This window comes from Eubalaena glacialis, chromosome 12, assembly GCF_028564815.1.
Source record: "Eubalaena glacialis isolate mEubGla1 chromosome 12, mEubGla1.1.hap2.+ XY, whole genome shotgun sequence".
NCBI lineage: Eukaryota > Metazoa > Chordata > Mammalia > Artiodactyla > Balaenidae > Eubalaena > Eubalaena glacialis.
The window spans coordinates 30865215-30883562 of record NC_083727.1 but is presented as its reverse complement, the minus strand read 5'-3'; the positions used below and the strand labels follow the sequence as shown (position 1 = coordinate 30883562).

General features: G+C 38.0%; 2 protein-coding genes across 2 annotated transcripts; both read left to right on the top strand.

Moving 5' to 3' along the window:
- Positions 1-267: 267 nt before the first annotated feature.
- On the top strand, positions 268-1319 carry TAAR9 (trace amine associated receptor 9). Its single transcript, XM_061207201.1, is given in 3 exon segments — positions 268-864; positions 866-913; positions 915-1319. Coding segments are annotated over 3 exon segments (1050 nt in total).
- A 9464-nt stretch (positions 1320-10783) lies between these two features.
- On the top strand, positions 10784-13347 carry LOC133102202 (trace amine-associated receptor 6-like). The gene is given in 3 exon segments (XM_061207200.1): positions 10784-10850; positions 12285-13145; positions 13148-13347. Coding segments are annotated over 3 exon segments (1128 nt in total).
- The last annotated feature ends 5001 nt before the right edge of the window (positions 13348-18348 follow it).

Here is an 18348-nt window from a genome sequence, read left to right as displayed (position 1 = left end):
TTGGACTAAGTATGTTGACTATAATTTTAATGACTTTCTGCAACAAGTTTTCACTCTAAATATATTAAAAACTTGGGAATACTTTTTAGAAAGACCAAGAGGTTATAGTTAATATGCCCCCCCAAATGGGAGAAAAGTTACTAGCTTTCATTTTAACTAGAATTTTTTTTCCTCTTACAGAAGCTTTTGAAATTGCCATCTCCTTCTTGCTTTAAATTGCTGAAATAGGGAATTTGAGAACCTTGAAATCATTCAAACAAGAAGGCAATGGTGAAAAATTTCTCCCAAGCTGAAGCTGTGGAACTCTGCTACAAGAACGTGAACGGGTCCTTTCTTAAGACTCCTTAGTCACCAGGTCCTCGGGCAATTCTGTATGCAGTCCTCAGTTTTGGGGCCATGCTGGCTGTGTTTGGAAACTTACTGGTCATTACTGCTATTCTTCACTTCAGACAGCTGCACACATCTACAAAGTTTCTGATCGCATCCTTGGCCTGTGCGGACTTCTTGGTGGGAGTGACTGTGATGCCCTTTAGCACAGTGAGGTCTCTGGAGAGCTGCTTGTACTTTGGGGAGAGTTACTGTAAATTTCATACATGTTTCGATAATTCCTTCTGTTTTGCTTCTTTATTTCATTTATGCTGTAACTCTATTGACAGATATATTGCTGTTACTGATCCTCTGACCTACCCAACCAAGTTTACTGACTCGGTTTCAGGAATATGCATTGTTCTCTCTTGGTTCTTTTCTGTCACATATAGTTTTTCTATCTTTCACACAGGGGTCAATGAGGAAGGGGTTGAGGACCTAGTAGTTGCTCTCACCTGTGTAGGAGGCTGTCCGGCTTCACTGCATCAAAATTGGGTATCTACTTTGTTTTCTTCTATTCTTTATACCCACTGTTGCCATGGTGTTTGTTTATATACGGTAAGGTATTTTTGGTGGCTAACTATCAGGCCAGGAAGATAGAAAGTACAGCCAGCCAAGTTCAGTCCTCCTCAGAGAGTTATAAGGAAAGAGTGACAAAGAGAGAGAGAAAAGCTGCTAAAACATTGGGTATTGCTATGGCAGCTTTTCTGGTCTCTTGACTTCCATACATTATTGATGCTATAATTGACGCTTATGTGAATTTTATCACTCCTCCTTATGTTTATGAGATTTTAGTGTGGTGTGTTTATTGTAATTCAGCTATGAACCCCTTGATATAGGCTTTCTTTTATCCATGGTTTCAGAAGGCAATAAAACTTATTGCAAGTGTCAAAGTCTTAGGAAGTGATTCATCAACAATTAATTTATTCTCTGAGGAAGCAGATGTATATTGATAAGATTACTGCAGGGACTTTAAAACTAATGTGGATTAAGGTCAAGTGCAAAATTAAACACTTGGATCTAGAGAGGCAAGTGTAATCATTTGCCAACTAGGAGGATATTAACATTCAATGGTTAGTTGTTCTAAAACATTTGTTTTCTTCATACATTTTGACATTTTTTTAGCATTTAGAAATAAATGAATAGGATTTGCTGATTATTTTCCATTTCGTATTCTTTTATGCTTTTCTGATTCTCTACCTTTGCGCCTGAAATTTCTCATTGTTTCTTCAAATAATTTGAATTTTGAATTCCTTGTTACCAATGTTTATTTGTCCAAAATATATACAGGGGAAAAAAAACTCTTGCCTAACTTGAAGGTAGATTTTGGGGGGACAAAAATCTTCTTCCAAAGTATACTTTGTTTGAGAAGTAAATACAAGATTATAAATTCCTGAAACTTTTGTTAATCTACAAGGACTTTAGAAAAAGCTGCAATGGAAACTTCCCAGTGACTTAAAGATTGAAAAGCACTAAAGCTCTTGTGTTTTCCAAACCCTGGTGATGCCTCCTCTCCATTTTACAGACACTGTGTTCAAAGAACACGTACAGTGATTATATGATTACACTGCATTTTACTTTTGGAGGACATAATTAATTACGGTCAAATGAGCATGTGGACAAAGAGATGGTTTCTGTACTGCTTTTCTTTAGCAATTTGAAGTAAAATAAGAACTTTATAAAAAAGCTAATTCAAATTAACATTTTTTTCACTTTTGAGTTCGTTCTTTGTACTAGACACTGTATTTGGCATTGGAAATATAAAGCCGAATGACCCAAATATAACCAAGAATTATTTCAAATTAGCAAGTACCCAAACTGGTATTGTAGACTCTAGGAAGAGCTTCAGTTTTCTCATCTGATAATTTCTTAGTCACATGAATTTTAATTCATTTTAATTAAACATATACATTGAGTGTTTAAGATAGAGTAAAAATTTGAAAAAAACTAATAATAGGGTGATTTGCCTTTTCAAGTCTTCGAATCACAGCCTTAAATCTTTGTTTATGTAGCTAGCTGATTTTCACAGACTATTCTGGAGCAAACTTGGGTTTTTTTTGGCCACGCTGCATGGCTTGTGGGATCTTAGTTCCCTGACCAGGGATCAAACCCAGCCCATGGCAGTGAAAGTGCCAAGTCCTAACCACTGGACCGCCAGGGAATTCCCTGTAACAAACTTGTCTTATGAAATGAGAAGAAGAGATAACTAAGTAAATAGAGTTACATAAACATTATGTGTTACATGTTTTATTAATGAACCAGTTTGGAAATACTTTACACAAGATTAAGCTTTTTCACATTTGTGCATTAATACCTTTCAAATAGAGCTGACAGTATTTAGGAGAAGAAAAGGTAAAGGTAAAAGAGGATGAAAGGTATTTGCAGCAGAATACCTGTGTGGTTCAGACCATGACGTCATGGAACAGGTCTACTGGTCACCTTTCAAAAGAGCACAGTTAAGGTCTCCCACACTCACTCCCCAAGAAGTGTCCCTTTGATGGTGAGTTAGGATTGTTGTCTTCATAGAAATGTGTGTTCCTTCCGTAATTGCAAGTGTAAACTGACACTGACACACATAAATAATAAGGAAAACCATTCGGGGGACTTAAATATATATACACTCTTCTGTTCACTTGCACTATGTAGAGTGTAATCTTTAGATGAACTGATTGCAGAAATAAATACTGTCCAGTGATGTTTGTGAGCTCTTATTCACACCCGTAAGTGAAGAATACACTTCAAATGTACTCTTTCTTTTTTATTTTTCTACTCTCCTAGAAGTTCTTCATAAATGAGGTCTTTTGATTAATAAAACACACTTGGTTATTTTTCCCCCAGACTATCTAGATGATTACTACAGCACCACTCCTTTCTTCTACATCTCATTTATTTATACAAATATATTAACTTCTTGGCTAGCTGCATACCAAATTGCTGCAGAGCCATGAATATATTTGGAACAAGACACACTGAAGATGGAAGTAGGCAATTACTGCAAAGATATAATTAATCCACTTATGCCCCGGGTTGTAGACTTCATAAATACTATGTCTCTCACATATATGTACTATTATTAAAAATGTGTTTATTTTTATTAATAAAATACACATTTATTTAAAAACATTACTGAATGCATAATTGCTCTTGTCCAACATGTATTTTTCTCAACTGGTTGATACTAAAAGTACAGCTGCTAATTTAAAAACATATTGTATATTTTTAAAAAATATTGAAATGGAGTGTTCAGACATAGAAAATTACAGAACAGTTGCTGTCATTTGCCTCAGTGTTGGTTGGGATTAGAGCAAAATTATGAATTAGCAGCAAGGCTGTGAATAATCCTTCAATAACAAACTACAACGACAGAATAGACCATCATTAACACCTAGGTCCTCTTGGAGAACTACAAGTGTCACTGGGCATTGCTGTTACAGCATTTCTTCATTTGTTACTGATGTCACAATTGATGCTCACCTGAATTTCACAGATTCCCCATGTGTTTACAACCTTTGAAGGTGCTATGTTTATCTTTCTTCAGCTATAATGCTCTTGACTTATGATTTCACTCTTCATTTTTGACACATGACAACCTATTTAAATATCAGTCTTGAAGAATGATTCTTCAGTATTACATTTGCACTTGAAAAAAGCAGAAACACTCTGGTAAATTACCATATTAATTAAAAAGTCAAATTAATTAAAAGTGAGCATTAAAGGCAACACTCCTTTGACACGCAGGAATTTTATTTTGATTACTATATCTTAAAACTAAGTTTATTACAGTACTTTAGCAATAATTTTTAGATATTTTCTGCTTTTAGACAGATATCTTCTTATATTTTACATATCAAGTAATTTGATGTTTACTAAGAATACTAAATTGCTGTGTACTTTTATTTGCTGATAACTATTTTTCCACATTTTTTCAATACCTAGTACAGTGCCTTGCACTTAGTAAGCCCCTAAGGATATTTTTTAAGCAAATGAATGAGTAACTTTTTATTTTCACCCATCAAATAATTATCTGTTATTCTTTTACATTAAAAATCTGCCTCCTACTTTTTAATTTGGTTTCCTAAAGGAGAAAATTTTTAGTAATCAATGTTTAGGAAATATCCAGCTTTAAGCTATTGATAGGGCTTGTCTAACCCAATCACTAAAAAAATTTATATTTACTGAGAATAAGTGCTAGAACACATAAACTTCCATAATACTGAGTCTCCTTACCTGAAGTGGGAATACATAAGGTGATACCTCAGAGATTAACTGTCTGAATTACAAATATCTATAGTTGTTTTTGGAAACATGCACCTTCTTTTATCTGTAAAACTTACATATAATATCAGAGTCCAGAGTGAGCTTTTAAAGACAGGCTACCTGGGTTTGAATCCCATCTCTACCATTTTCTATCTTCAACTTTGGTTAAGTCACGTACACTTTGTATATCTTAGTTTCTTACCTATAAAACGAAATTGATAATCTAGTATTCTCACTGAGGTCTTGTGTAAAAATTAGCATGATTTAAAACAAGTCTGTAGATTTTGGAGATCAAAGAGCCAATAAACAAACCACTATCACATAAGTATTGTTTGTTTCATATTTTATAAATCTTCTCAGTGAAAGAATTTCATTAGGATGTTTTATGTGATACATTTTCAGAACACTTCTTTATAAGATTGATTCTCTGAAGTCATACAATCAAGCCTTTTAACCAAAAGGGCCACTTGGCTCTTGTACACAGTGATGGAAAAAAACATATTATTTTGTAATTAGTTCAGAAAAACAACAGCATTTCTCAGAAATGAAAGGGATAGACTATATTCCCAGGTATTAGCTAGAAGCTGACATTCATCTTTTATTCTGATCTCTCTCTCTCTCTCTCACACACACACACACACACACACACCAGTTATAAAGATAAGTACTCAATTGTGTCTAATGCTGAAGGGCAGTATTTCATCAGTTTCTAAGGACAATACAAAGCTAAGCAGTATAGACAATATTAAAGATAAGAATAGATGTTTCTGTTATGACTTATCTTTGCTAAATATATGAAGCAGTTAAAAGTCACTCTAGAGTTTCTCACCTGCCTTGTCTCTACTTTCTACCATCTCCTAGGGACCCCATCTCCTTCATATGAGATGCTAAACAATAACTATTGGCTGAATGGAAGCATTAACAATAAAACATAGCATTCTCAGAGGGTTTCCTCTTTGAGTTGGTAGTAGATGAAGGCACAAGAGAAATTTTAAGGGGCATTCAGAGAGAAGTACTTTGTAAAAAGAATAAAATGCTAAGAGTGAAATTTCAAGAAGGGAAGATTTATTCAGTTAGGACAACTTCCTGGTGTCCCTCAATTAATCAAAATTAAAGACCTTATAGAGAACAGTTCCCTCTCCACTCTCATCCAAGGCCAATGCTGGGCAAGTTTCATAATGAAACTACTGTCCATTTTTTTTTTGTACCCACATACTGGCCTGAGTCCGCTGGTTAAATGTTGTTGCCCACCCTGGGCCTGGTCTGACTTCCCTAAGTACTAAATGGGAGATGGGGCACCGTCTTCAGTGATGATAACATTTCAGAGGGATGGCTCTCAGGTACTTGAGGGAGACATTCCTGGGTTATAAAATTGGCAAGAGGCCTTTTAAAAGATTTATATCTCAAAGGGGCAGAGAAAGAACTTACAATTACAAGCTTTCTGAGGTAAATGCTCTAAGAATAGAAGAAGGCTACCTATAATTTAATCAAGCTGAGGAGACCATTAAGGCCATCTTGGTCAGTTGTAATAATTATGTAATATAAAGGAAAGGTATCATTCTCACTGAGCTTCTATATTGACATCCCAAATCACCTCCAGTTTACCCCATTGCTAAGTATATGTGTGTCTTAGTCAGCTCAGGCCACTATAAAAAAACTACAATTGACTGGGTGGCTTATAAACAACAGAAATTTATTTCTCATAGTTCTGGAGGCTGGGAAGTCCAAGATCAAGATGCTGACAGATTCAGGTCTGGTGAGGACTGACTTCTTGGTTCATAAATGGGATCTCTCTGGGTCCTCTTTAATAAGGGCACCAATCTCATTCATGGGGGCTCTACCCTTATAACCTAAAGGCCCTACCTACAACACCATCACATTGGAGATTAGGTTTCAACATATGAATTTTGAGGGGACACAAACATTCAATTTATAGCAATATGTTACCACGAATAATGAAAGTGAAAAAGATTGGGGAGCAGAGACTCAAACTTAGGTGCAAATAAATTATTTCCCAGAAGGAAACAACAGCCTCTATGGAGGTGTCTACACATTCCATAGTGATTTAAAGGCTTACCCTCTTCATCATATTATGAGACTGCAAGTAGAGTTTCTGTATATGTCAGCCATCAACAGCGATGTTTTCTCACTGAACTTTTCACCAGAGCAAACTTCTTTGCTTATGTACTGACTTACTTCTGGTCATAATTTGTAGCAGGAAATAGAGCTGACGGTGATTTAGAAGGACGATTGTACACAATATAAGGAAGGCAAAGAGAAAGATCATCTACTAGATCCCAACTCAATAAATGTTTATTTATAGACTACTATGCATTTTGCATTGAATTGGATATTCTAATAGGAAACAGGAAAGAAGTAACATAATACTACTCATAATAGCATCTACTGTTATTAACATCTGAATCACCTGCAGGTGTTTATTAGAAATGTAAAATTGAAGCTTCCACCCAAGACCTCCCAATCACCATCTGTCAAGGAATGCATTTGAGCAAAAGATTTAAATAGAAACATCACCAAAAGTTGTACTTGTCTTTGTCAAACTGTACTATAAAATTAATTCCTTCCAGAGTATTTCATGTTTCAGTTGTTGACATTATTGGCTGTATTTTAGCATTGTATTTTGTCATGGGATTTGGATTTTTGTTCTGCTTTCTTATTTTGGATGGACAGGTTTGTTTAGTTTTTATTTATTTCTCTTTCATCCTCCCCCAACCCCAAAACACACATTAAGTCTTATTAGTTTTGAAGTTGTCTCCATCCAGCCCTGAAGATCCCCAAATACAATTATGCTCTACATTAGTGCTTTGGGGTTCATACTCTGTGGTCATACTGGAAATGTCACTGATCCAGGCAATCAGCCACCAGACAGCTCAGCTCAGTTCCTGGTTATGAATTATATCTGAGTCTTTATTTCTCCCTAGGCTAGCAGCTTTCCAAAAGCCAAAGTTCTAGGTGGAATTGGGGCAAAGTCATTTTGTTTCAGCATATTCTCATGTGTGCTGCAAGGTGAGGAGCCTCATCTCAGCCCCTGGTTTCAAGCGGTGAGCTGTGCACTCTTTCCTGTGTGGGATGGAGCACACTTAGACCCCTTTACAGGAGTCAAAATCCTGGATTCCACTACTGCTTCTGGACCTGGAAACCACTAGATCTTCATTGTTAGTCTTACATTTGGTGTTCGTGTTTTATTGTTTGTTTTGTTTGTTTTTTGCACAGAGAAGATAATCTCATTTATGAATTTTGCTGTATCTTATCCCCCCTTTTATATGCCTCCCTTTCCATGTATTTGGAGCACAGAGGTTGATGAATGAACTAATTGAGCCATCTTGACTGAAAATCCTCATGAAATCTTTATCTCCTCAGGAAAGTAAAGGTGGAAGAGAAAAAAAACCTGTTTTATCTGACTGAATACATTTTCTAATCTTTAATTTTTTACTTACACAAGGTTTTTGGTCTTAAAAGGTAAGGAATTTGAAGTTTTGTTTTCTAGCTTCTCTCCTGGTGAGGGGTGCTCTTCCTTCTAACTTTACAGATCTGTCCAGGTGCAAATGTTCAGAGACAGACACCTCATAGCGGCAGCAGGAGTAATGGGACACCATCGTCCATGGATCACACTTCAGCAGAAGTAGGTAGATGTCTGTGGTGGGTAGAATAATGCCCGCCCCCATGATATCCACATACTATCCCCAGAACCCATGGATATGACAAAGTGAACTTTGTAGATGTGGTTAAATTAAGGATTTTTCAATGGGGAAATTATCCTGGATTATTCATGTGAGCCCAATGTAATCACAAGCATCATTAAAAGTGAAGGAGGGAGGGAGATTCAGTGTCAGAGAGAGATTTGAGGATGCTCTGCTGTTGGTTTTACCAGGGAAGGAAGGGACTACAAACTAAGGAAAGCAGGTGGCCTCTAGAAGTGGAAAAGACAGGAAACATTCTCCCCTAGAGCCTCCAGAAGGATGGCAGCACTGCCAATGTCTGGATTTTAGTTCAATAAGACCCATCAAATTTCTAGTAGCCAAAACTAAAAGATAATAAATTTGTGTTGCTTTAAGCCACTAAATTTGTTGTAATTTTTTATAGCAGCAGTAGGAAATTCTGACTAATACTATGTCAAAATCCTGAGTTAGGCAATCCTTGTATGCCTGCAGACACCCCTAGTCAGCCTGGTACTTACCTAGCAAGCAAACCCAGGTTCCATTACCCAATCAGCAGCACTCAGAGACCTTGCTTTCCTAATATAGGGTAGTTCATGGCCCTTTGGCTTTAAGAAACCATCCCTATTTCTACTCTCTTTACTCAAATCTCCCAGAGTCTATATCTGTGCTTGTTTGCTTCCCTGTTGGCAGTAAAAGTTTTCCAATCAGAGCTCAGTCTTTGGTCTTGTATTCTTGATTAGCCTTTCTTTAGCACCCCAAGATAATAAACAAATCAAATCAAAACAAAACAAAAATAACAACATGGACATTCCCTGAATCTATGCTTCCTCATATCCACTAGATGTCTCTTCTCCTCTTTACAGCTGACATTAAAATATCAGTCATTGCTCATAGTTTCCTTGCCTTCCCTACTCATTCCCATTCATTCTCAATCCACTGTAATTTGGATTCTATCTCCAACATTCCACCAGAAGAGGTGGAATCATGTTCATTGGTGGTCTAGTTGTTAATGCCAACAAACAATTCTCAGTTTTTATTTAACTTGACACATCATCAACCTTTGACATTCTTGGCATGCCCTCCTTCATGAACCTCTTCCATCCCACAGGGGTCTGTGGGACCACTTTTTCATGTTTTCCCATCTGTATTTCTTTGAAGTTTGTACGCATCCAGTTCCTTCCATTTTCACTGTATACATTCTCAACTGGTCAACAAATACTTACTGAGTATCAGATATATCCTAGGCATTATGGCAGGTGTATAGCACGCAGTCATATTTACTCCTATGGCCTCAAAAACACCAGTATGCTGAGGAATCCCAAATGATTATATCTGTAACAATTTCTTTCCTGAGCTAAAAATTTACAACCTAAACTACCCACTGAAGAACTCCAGTTTTACGTCCCTCTGACCAAACCCAACTTAATCCATCATCTTTCCCCCACCAAGTATACTCTTTCTCCTACATACTGTATCTTTCTCATTGGCAAGCTAAAAACCTGTAATCATCCTTGATTCCTGCTCCCATTATGCAAGCCCAAACCTCTACATCCTTTCAGTCTTTGAATTATGTATGTCGTATTTTCAGAAAATAAGGAGGCAAGGTTACTGAATAAGAGTGGGGTGAAATCAAGTTAGGTTTGAGAATTGAAAGAGAAGAAAAGATAGCACTACCAAGAAGAATTTGGTATATGATTAACTGAATAATTGTTTTCAGGGCACACCTTTAAAATCTGTTCTTTTATTGCAATGTATTTTCAATATCTATATCTTAAATGGCAGACCATACTTCTATTTTCAAGTACTGAATATATTTAAAGGAAAAAATTCTTCATAACTTCTTATTTGTTTTGTAGGAACACTTCCTATTTTCTTTATAGGATCAAAGGTAGCTATTTTCCTCAGATTTGAAATATTTGAATGGGGCTTTCAGTCTTTAATCTGACTCTCTAATTCTCTGAATTCCTGTTAATACTGCAAAGGCAAAACTCTGTGTCCAGAAAGGCCGGTACTGTCAGAAGGGTCTGGCCCTCAGCTCCCATGCTCACCCATCTGGCAGTTTGGCAGTTGCCTCCGTTTGACTTTCTTTGTTTCATCATTTAGTTGCTGTTGCAAAGAGATAATTTAGTCTCGAAGTGAACTAGGCAGGGCCCTTCCATGGGCTTGCGACTAGTCCAGTGGCACTGAACACTGTTCTTGCGCTTTGATGCCTGTAATTGTAGTTTTGGAATTCTTAATAGTTTTATCTTTGAATTAGTGTTTTGTATGTGAATTCTGAAGAGACCATGGAGCATGCTTGGGGGCTTGGAACCTGAAATTACCTGTGATTGTCTCCCATTAAACCACCTTCTCCCTGGGATGGGTTCTCATCTACCTGCTGCTCACCCCCTGGCTCCTTGGGCCCACTCCAGCCTCCCCTTTCTCACCGTGACTTACTAGCACTGCCATTCCCTCCCCACCCTGTCCGAGGACTGGATATGATGCGAGGAGGGTTGCCGTCAGGTGTGTACTTGGCAGGCATGGCAGCTGTCATCCCATCTCAGGCTGGTAGGGCTACAACATGTTCCATTAGGGTTCAGCGACTCCAAGCCCCTCATCCACCCCCAGTTCAGGTACTGAGTGGGTCCCGATATGGATTCTGCAGTTGCACGGGGGTTCCTGCCTGCCTTTGGTTGAGGTGGCAGGCCCAGGAGAAGGGCAGATGCCTGGGTCAGCTTTCTCGCCCTGACCTGAGCATGGAATATTGTTTCAGCGCTTGGTGGGAGGGGGAGCCTGGCAGTGGGTGGGCCACTGAGTCACAGGGCAGGGTCTCCAGGCACCTGTGAGGATCTTCACTTGCCCTGCTAATATCTCCATGCCCGAGGGAGTGAGACATTCCATAGCAAAAATCAAACACCATGGCAAATAGAGAGAGACTGCAGAGAAAAGAAAAAGTTTGATACTTGAGAGCATCTTTTTCCATATTTTTGAACAAAGATCTCTACATTTTAATTTTTTCCAGGCCCCTGCAAATTTTGCAGCCAGTCTTGTAAATAGAGAATAGGTAATATTACTGGCAAATACTGAATGAAACTATTTCAGAACAGTTGAATTTAAAGAAATCTCTTGGTTGTGAAAATCATAAGTGTTTCTATAAAATAACAGAGCACAGAGAAATATGTTTTGTAGAACTTTTTAATTATAATTATCAAAAGTAAGTTTCCTTCCATGAATCACACCTTACACTATAGGGATTGCTTGTGAGGAATTTATAATGGGCAAAGTTTAATGGCTGGCTTCCTAAAGCATCCTAGGTGTTAACTTCTCAGACAATGTGAAGGTGGAAGTCTATTAAGAGGTGACTTCTTAAATTTGGAATTATTACATGTGATTATCCTTTGCAAGGAAGAAATTCACAGGTGTAAATGACCAGGTATTTAAATTTCTTCAATTATTCAGATAATATGATTTCTGGACTGATGAAAAATCATAGAAGATTTGCTTAGAGTTACCTATCTGTGAGATTTAGACATAGTTACAGAAATAATCTTGTAAACACAGAAAGAATAAATTTCTACGTTTTAAGAATTCTTTTAATTACTCTTCATAACAAAATGGGAAATGGATGTAACATGAGGTAACTTTTAAAAGTAGTACTCGGGGCTTCCCTGGTGGCGCAGTGGTTGAGCATCTGCCTGCCAATGCAGGGCACACGGGTTCGAGCCCTAGTCTGGGAAGATCCCACATGCCATGGAGCAACTGGGCCCGTGAGCCACAGCTACTGAGCCTGCGCGTCTGGAGCCTGTGCTCCGCAACAAGAGAGGCCGCGATACTGAGAGGCCCGCGCACCGCGATGAAGAGTGGCCCCCGCTTGCCACAACTAGAAGAAAGCCCTCGCACAGAAATGAAGACCCAACACAGCCATAAATAAATAAATAAATAAAAAGGAAAAAAAAAGTAGTACTCAAGTATGCAGTTTTATTTTATATTTTTAATTTTCAGAATTGAAAACCATTTTTCTGAAGGGCAGCAACACAGCAGGCATCAAACTGCAGAACCATGACCAGCAATCTTTCCCAACTGATACTGTGCAGCTCTGCTACGAGAATGTGAATAGACCTTGCATTAAAACCCCCTACTTGTCTGGATCTCGGGTGATTCTGTACGCAGTGTTTGGCTTTGGGTCTTTATTGGCTGTATTCGGAAACTTCTTGGTGATGACTTCAGTTCTTTATTTCAAGCAGGTGCATCCTCCAGCCAATTTCTTGATCGCCTCTTTGGCCTGGGCTGACTTTCTGGTGGGCGTGACTGTGATGCCCTTCAGCATGGTCAGGTCCGTGGAGAGCTGCTGGTACTTTGGAGCCAGATTTCGTGCCCTTCACAGCTGCTGTGATGTGGCATTTTGTTACTCCTCCCTCTTCCACTTGAGCTTCATCTCCACTGACAGGCACATTGCTGTTACTGACCCTCTGGTCTATCCCACCAAGTTCAAGGTGTCTGTGTCAGGGATATACATCAGCATCTCCTGGATCCTGCCCCTTACTTACAGTGGTGCCGGGTTCTACACAGGTGCCTATGATGATGGGCTAGAAGCATTATCTAGTGCCCTCAACTGTATAGGAGGTTGTCAGACAGTTGTAAATCAAAACTGGGTGTTGATAGATTTTCTATTCTTCTTTAAAACCACCCTTGTTGCACTGATTCTCTATGGCAATATTTTTCTTGTGGCTAGACAACAGGCTAAAATGATTGAAAATACTGGTGGCAAAACAGAATCAGCATCAGACAGTTATAAATCCAGAGTAGCCAAGAAAGCAGCTAAAGCCCTGGGTATCACGGTCATAACATTTATGATTTCATGGTTACTTATAGTACTGGCTCATTAATTGATGCCTTTATGGGCTTCCTAACCCCTGCCTATATTTATGAGATTTGGTGTAGGTGGGCTTATTATAATTCAGCCATGAACCCCTTGCTTTACGCTTTAGCCATCAAAGTTATTGTGAGTGGTAGGGTTTTCAAGAACAGTTCTGCAAGCATGAATTTGTTCTCTGAACAAATGTAAGCCATTGGATTGAGGAAGTTGAAGATATCTTTACATTTTCCAAATGAAATGAGTTTTTTAAAAAGCAAGTAAGATTGTTAATGAAGAGTAAACAAATTGCTTTTCAAATTTAATCAAGTAAGTCAATGATTTTCAGTCTTGTTACTTCTCTAAAAATATTTGAGTAATAAATGTTAAATACTTGTTAAACTGTTGCAGAGCTTAGCATACCCCACTCCCTGCAGACACTCCCCGTCCTTACACTCCCCGTCCTTTTCTTTTTTATTCCACTGACTCTTCCCATTGTAACCTGAAAACATCTTTGCTGTCTTTGATTTCCATTCCTCTTTTCCTTACAAATTGTTCTACTCACTTCCAAGTTGTCAAAAATTTCTGTGATTAGCTTTCACCGGGCTGTTGCTTTTTTTTTTGTAATGAAACTTATCAAACTGGCCAATATTAAAGGAGAGTTCATCGACCATAAAAATTAATTTCTAAATAAGGCTAAATTTCATATTGATGATTTGAAAATTTTGAAATTGACCTGGTGATATTTTTATAATTTCCCAATAATTATGACATGAAATACAGTGCTTGAAAATGACCCACTAAATTGGGGAGGTGAAATGGTACCTCAATTTCAGTAACATCACCTTTATACTTTACCTTCTTGGTGATGTGAACATCCTCGAGCATTTGATAGAAATATATTTACTAACTAATGGTTGACACAATGGTAATATTTTCTAGTTTCCTCAAATCTGTGCACTTCCTGCTCTGTCAGTTATTTCTCTCTTTCAGGCCTCCCATACCTGTCTTACCTTTTCTACCAAACTTAACCTTTTTTTTTTCACTTTCAAAAGTTTCTTTGTTCCATGTTCCCTGTTAATGTCATGTATTCCTTGTCTTTCTCTGGACTCGATTTACTTACATTTTCTGCACGTTGTTTCTTGGGTTCTGGTATTTCTGGAACTCCTAAAGGTCTCTAGCCCTACACGTCAGCCATTTCAGACTCAATGCAAGACTCATACTTTACATTTTGAGGGATATTTTGTAAATGTGGGAAAAGTCATGAGCAAATAGTACAATTCCTCCAATAGTAATTAGCCTTTTATGTAATAGTCCTCTCAGTCCATGAGGTTTCTTGTTTTACCTTCCAGTCTTGATAGTGGGCAATTTTCTGTTATTTTTTTCCTATAAACTATTGTGAGTTTATACATTGCCTGTGATAAAAATGACACTGTTATTTAAGTTATTAGAAAAAAGTGGATAATGTAGAAATGTTGATGTTGTATAAAACTTTCTGAAAAATTCTTAAGCATCTTGCTTCATGTAGCTCACAAAATCAAAACTGATTTCTTCCAGATGTTAAAAAGCTAAAAGATAACATAGCTTTCATAGTTTTTATTGGTGGAATCATAACAGAAAATCCATATAGATTCATGCACTAAATTTAAAATTTTAAACTTCAAAAGAAAACAAACCCATGTGAAGGAAGAAAAGACAAACTTGGAAACTATTGGCAGCATACATGATGAAGAAAGGATTAGTAGATTTAAAAATGTAAAAGCATTTTACAAAACAGTAAGATAGAGACAAACATCCTGCTAAACAAATAAATATGCAATTTTACAGAAGTATGGCTAATAAATACATGAAAATGTCAAATGTTCAAATAATCAAAAATACTAATAAAAGTGTAATAGAGCTTCATATCTCAAATTGGCAAACTTTAGAGGGATCAATAATATCTGATATTAATTAGAGTGTGGGAAATTGAGCACTCTCGTGAGAGTTGAGCACGCTCATATACATCTAGGGAAATATAATTTAGTATCTTCTTTCTGGGGGGGATTAAGATATTTATGTAAAATTTTAAATCGTGCATGTCATTTGACACTCTAATTCTATTTCTGGCAATTAATCCTAAGAAAAGAGTCAGGCAAGGAAGCAAGCATGACAAGGACATTCATTTAATATCTCTTAATTATTAACTGGAAAAAACCTAGACCAATATGGGATAAATTAAGTAAATATGGTCCACCTGTGCAATAGAATGTTACAAAGCCAATAAAAAAAGCTAAGAAGTTCTGTATCAATTGACATGAAAAGACAACCACAATGTATTTTTTTTTATTTTTTTTTATTTATTATTTATGGCTGTGTTGGGTCTTCGTTTCTGCACGACGGCCCTCTCCAGTTGCGGCAAGCGGGGGCCACTCTTCATCGCGGTGCGCGGGCCTCTCACTATTGCGGCCTCTCTTGTTGCGGAGCACAGGCTCCAGACGCGCAGGCTCAGTAGTTGTGGCTCACGGGCCTAGTTGCTCCGCGGCATGTGGGATCTTCCCAGACCAGGGCTCGAACCCGTGTCCCCTGCATTGGCAGGCGGATTCTCAACCACTGCGCCACCAGGGAAGCCCCACAATGTATTTTTTGACTAAAATCAAAACAAAACCAGAAAACTCTGACCCAGATTATAAAACAGCATATGTAATATGGCCCCCATATATGTATATACTTCTATGTGCTTTTACAAAGTCTAACTTTATGTAGAATGGCCAGTATGTGTATACAGCAGGAGGGGGGGATTTAATTTGTAATTCTGCTCTATAATTTTAATGTTTGTGAAGAAATAAGTATATTAAATTTGATATTACCAATATACTTCTCTCTTCTCATCTGTACATTGAGGTTAGGTTTATGTGTTTATTTCTTTTATTTCAGGAAACTATCTTTTCAGTATGTGTCTCTGGTATATTTTTTTCTTACTGAATGAAGCTAAATAATAGCTGCATGGGAAGAGTTCAGAGACTACATCTTAAAGAGATTTAAATATCTTAGGAATTACATCTTAGTGTTGTTAAAGTGCTTAAAAATATTTTTTGTAGCAGTACTTTAAGATCCTCCAACTCTTCCTCTCTAATGTTAGTCAGGAGCTGTGTTCAGGAGCTATGGACGCTACCAAGGGTCATTCTTCTATTTGTGCTTTATTTCTGCTCTTTATGTCATTTCTTGAAAAGTGATAAACAGCAATGGTAGATGTGTTGGGTATAAGATGTAAGGAGATGCCATCTTCTAATATAGGAAGGCAGCGTCCCTAGAGAATCTTTGCACGGGGGTTTGAATCAGAAAGTGCTGAGGACAGGAATTCCCTGGTGGCGCAGTGGTTAAGAATCCGCCTGCCAATGCAGGGGACACTGGTTAGATCCCTGGTCTGGGGAGATCCCACATGCCACGGAGCAACTAAGCCCGTAGTTCAGTCGCAACTACTGAAGCCCGCGTGCCTAGAGCCCGTGCTCCGCAACAAGAGAAGCCACTGCAATGAGAAGCCCGCACACGGCAACGTAGAGTAGCCCCCGCTCGCCGCAACTAGAGAAAGCCCATGCGCAGCAACGAAGACCCAACGCAGCCAAAAATAAGTAAATAAATAAAAAAAATTTAAAGTATAATTATTAAAAAAAAAACAAAAAACCTCTCAGTGGTGGCCACGGAGAGGATCAGGAGGTTGGCTAGGGAGTGGAGCTGCTTGAAGTGGGCAATGGAAGGTTGCCCAGCATGGTCATCACTGTGGCACCGATCATGACAATGTACATGGCACAGGCACTCAGCTCAGACTTCACATTTCTAGGGCATGAATTGTTCACCAAAGCAAAGCCAAATTGTATTTCTGGGGGGTTCCAAAGGTCTGGTGAATTCATTGACTTTGTCTTGAGGGTATTATGAGTCTTTTGCAGAAATACTGTGTTCCTCTCTTTCCCGTGAAAGAAAGAGGAAAAAGCAGTAAAAATCGTTGGCTGTGCAAATTTTCAGAGGCCCAGCTAGCGCATTTTCCATCTAAGGATGAACTCCCTACTGACCAGGAGCACTGCTTCCCAACTTTAATGTGCATATGAATCACCTAGATGTCTTCTCAAAGCACAGATCCTAATTCTGGGGTGGGGGCTGAGAATTTGCATTTCTCAGCGGCTCTTGAGAGATGCCAATGCTTTTAGTCTAAGGAGCATCGCTTGACTAAGGAGGGACTAAAGACAACTGAATGAATATTGTCACCCAACCTCTAAATAACCCAATTAAAACCACCTAAGTAATCCAGGTAAATGCATGTTCTTATTGTACTAATGTGTAGCCCTTACTCAGGATTCCGAATCTGTAGGCAGATCAAGAATTTTCCCTGTCCCACTTGTGTGAATCAATTAGCTGGATATATCCCCTCCTGGGGAACTATTATTTAATGTTGGGCCTAACCAATAATTGTGATATAAAGATTGTGTGTGTGTGTTTTTTTTTTTAATTTTTCATGTAGATATTTGGAAATGTTTGGATCCTGCCACTTAATACATACTCTTCAATTAAGGAAACATTTTTCTCTCCAATGTGAACAATATAGATTTTAGAATTTAGAGCAATATACATAAACTAAAAATATGTTAAAGCCTACAAGATTATACAGGAATCACCTCACAAAAGGGGAAATGTCTCAGATGATAGATTGTGTAATTCTCGTGGGTTATCTCCTTTCCTTTGGCAGCCGCATTCATTCATGAACTCAAATTCAGGTTGAGGTCATCTTGTTCACAGATTTTAAGTCTCACGTTGGCAACAAATTTGACGTATAGGGTGCTCATTGCTTAAGCAGTCACCGTATATAATGTATGCTATTGTCCTTAAAATGTGAAAATAATGGGACTGACTCATCCAGAGTATGACATAGGTTTGGTTTGTTTTTGCAGTGTTGGGACTGGATGTGTAACTCTGATGACCAATGAGAAGCATTAGTGAGATCTAAGGCCAGGTCGGAGAATGGACTTTGGCTCGAGAAGAGATTAAATCTCACTGGTCCATTGGGAAAATGAACCCACAAGTACATCCTTGCCAGATTTACTTGGACAAGATATTAATGAGAATGCATGTACCTTTGAAAATTATATTTACAGTATTTGCTACCATAGCTCAACAATTTTTTCCAATGTGTATTATTTGAAATCTTAACATTATGGCACATTTTATTTGCTCTGGGTATAG